The sequence below is a fragment of the Morone saxatilis genome, unplaced genomic scaffold (assembly GCF_004916995.1).
Source record: "Morone saxatilis isolate NCDOM2014 unplaced genomic scaffold, NCSU_SB_2.0 Contig22, whole genome shotgun sequence".
In the NCBI taxonomy this organism is placed as follows: domain Eukaryota; kingdom Metazoa; phylum Chordata; class Actinopteri; family Moronidae; genus Morone; species Morone saxatilis.
In genome coordinates, this window is record NW_023339785.1 from 26,625,856 (window position 1) to 26,627,481 (window position 1,626).

The 1,626-nt window shown below is 36.9% G+C and overlaps 1 protein-coding gene across 1 annotated transcript in view; it reads right to left on the reverse strand.

Annotated features, from left to right (window-relative positions):
• Window positions 1-1,626, reverse strand: part of LOC118333401 (TBC1 domain family member 2A-like) — a 13,097-nt gene that overhangs the window by 5,781 nt on the left and 5,690 nt on the right. The window contains exon 3 of the mRNA XM_035669008.1: window positions 551-619. Within this exon, the coding sequence (XP_035524901.1) occupies window positions 551-619 (69 nt within the window). The remainder of the gene's footprint in view (window positions 1-550; window positions 620-1,626) is intronic.

A 1,626-nucleotide genomic window follows, 5' to 3' on the forward strand; every position in this document is an offset into this window, starting at 1 on the left:
TAGGCGGAATGAGACACAGCCTATGTCACTTTGTAGTGTAACTGGTGTCTGTGGTGTTAAATACAAAACGCTTCCTTCACTATGGTTTCTATGTATCTGGTTAGCACAACTTGCTAACGTAGTTTACTGCAGTTTATGCTAACAAAGAACAGTCGAGTTCAGTGGTATCAAGTCAAAACTACTGTCCTCTAACAGAACATTTACTGTTTGGTTTGTTTCGTAGTTTTAAGAACTTTATGAGCACGCGGACAACATCAACGTCGTTGTGGCTGGTCGGACGAGACAGGAAGTGTCTTTAGGATTAGGTTAACATGCTAGATGCTTACAGCATTCAAGCTAACAGAGTGAGACTGAATCAGCAGCAGCTTCTCATCCCGATAACAACCGACCACAGAAAGACGTGCTAATCAGCTCTGATGTCATTTCCTTTACTGGGTGAAATGTTAAAATATCAGAGAGGCCAATTGATCTTGTTAGATCCAAACAGTGATCATTGGCTCAATAATCGGTATAAACATCCTGACTGGAGCATCCCTAACCCGTGGCACACCTGTCCACACCTTCAGCAGGCGGGGCCTCTCCTCTGCGTGCTGATTGGTCGGGTTTGGCGACAGAGGAGCTGAAAAGTTTCATTACAATAGTCTGAATTTATATTTTAGGCCTGATTCTCACAGGAAGTTTAAACATCTTCTCATCGTTATATGTAATTCATTTATTTATTTATTATAATTTATAAAGTTCATCTCAATAAACCAGGACCTTCACGTCAAACACAATAACCAACACTGACATCTGTTAAATTCAGAGAACAGTTTGATTATTTATGTCAATAAAATAAAATAAAAATCATAAATATTAGAAAATTTGTCTCTTAAGTGTACAAAACATGTTATACTTTATTCTCTCATTTCTTCTTTAATTTTTATAACATTATGATTATTACTATTATTATTTTGTGTCACAGCTTTAGAGGAACAAGTGGATAAAATGTGGTTATTTAATGAGACCTTGTTCTGTCACAGTACTGAATAATGAGCAGATAAACGTCCACTGAACCTTTTGTTCTTCAGTTCTAACTTTGGCCTTGTGCTAACTTTGCCTTGTGTGTTAGTGTTTACTAAGTTTATTAAATGAAAACAAAGCTAACGTTAGCATGCTAATATCTGAGCCGACGTATATGACCTAAAACATTTCACTAAAATAACACAACATACCTCACATTATGAACGTCAGTTAGCTTAGCATAAGGACGTATTTCCCTCTCATTATAAACTGTATGCAGATAGAAATAAAACTACATTTACAAAGATTTATCTTTTGAGCCTGTAAAACTGTAGTTTTTGTAAGTGATGCTAGCTTGTGATGCTGCAGTGACTTCCTGTTTACATAGATGATTGATCCTGATTGGACAGAGCGACAAACGTTTCCTAGCAACAGATTTACACATTAAAGTCTTTACAAGCTGAGACATTTCTGATGCATTCACATGGATTCAGACGGGAGACGTGGACAGACGGACAGATTGAAACACGCATGGCGATATGTTGCTGTGGTGATGTGTCAGAGTTCAATTCAATTCACATTAATTCAGTTTTATTTGTATAACGCCAATTCATAACAGAAGTT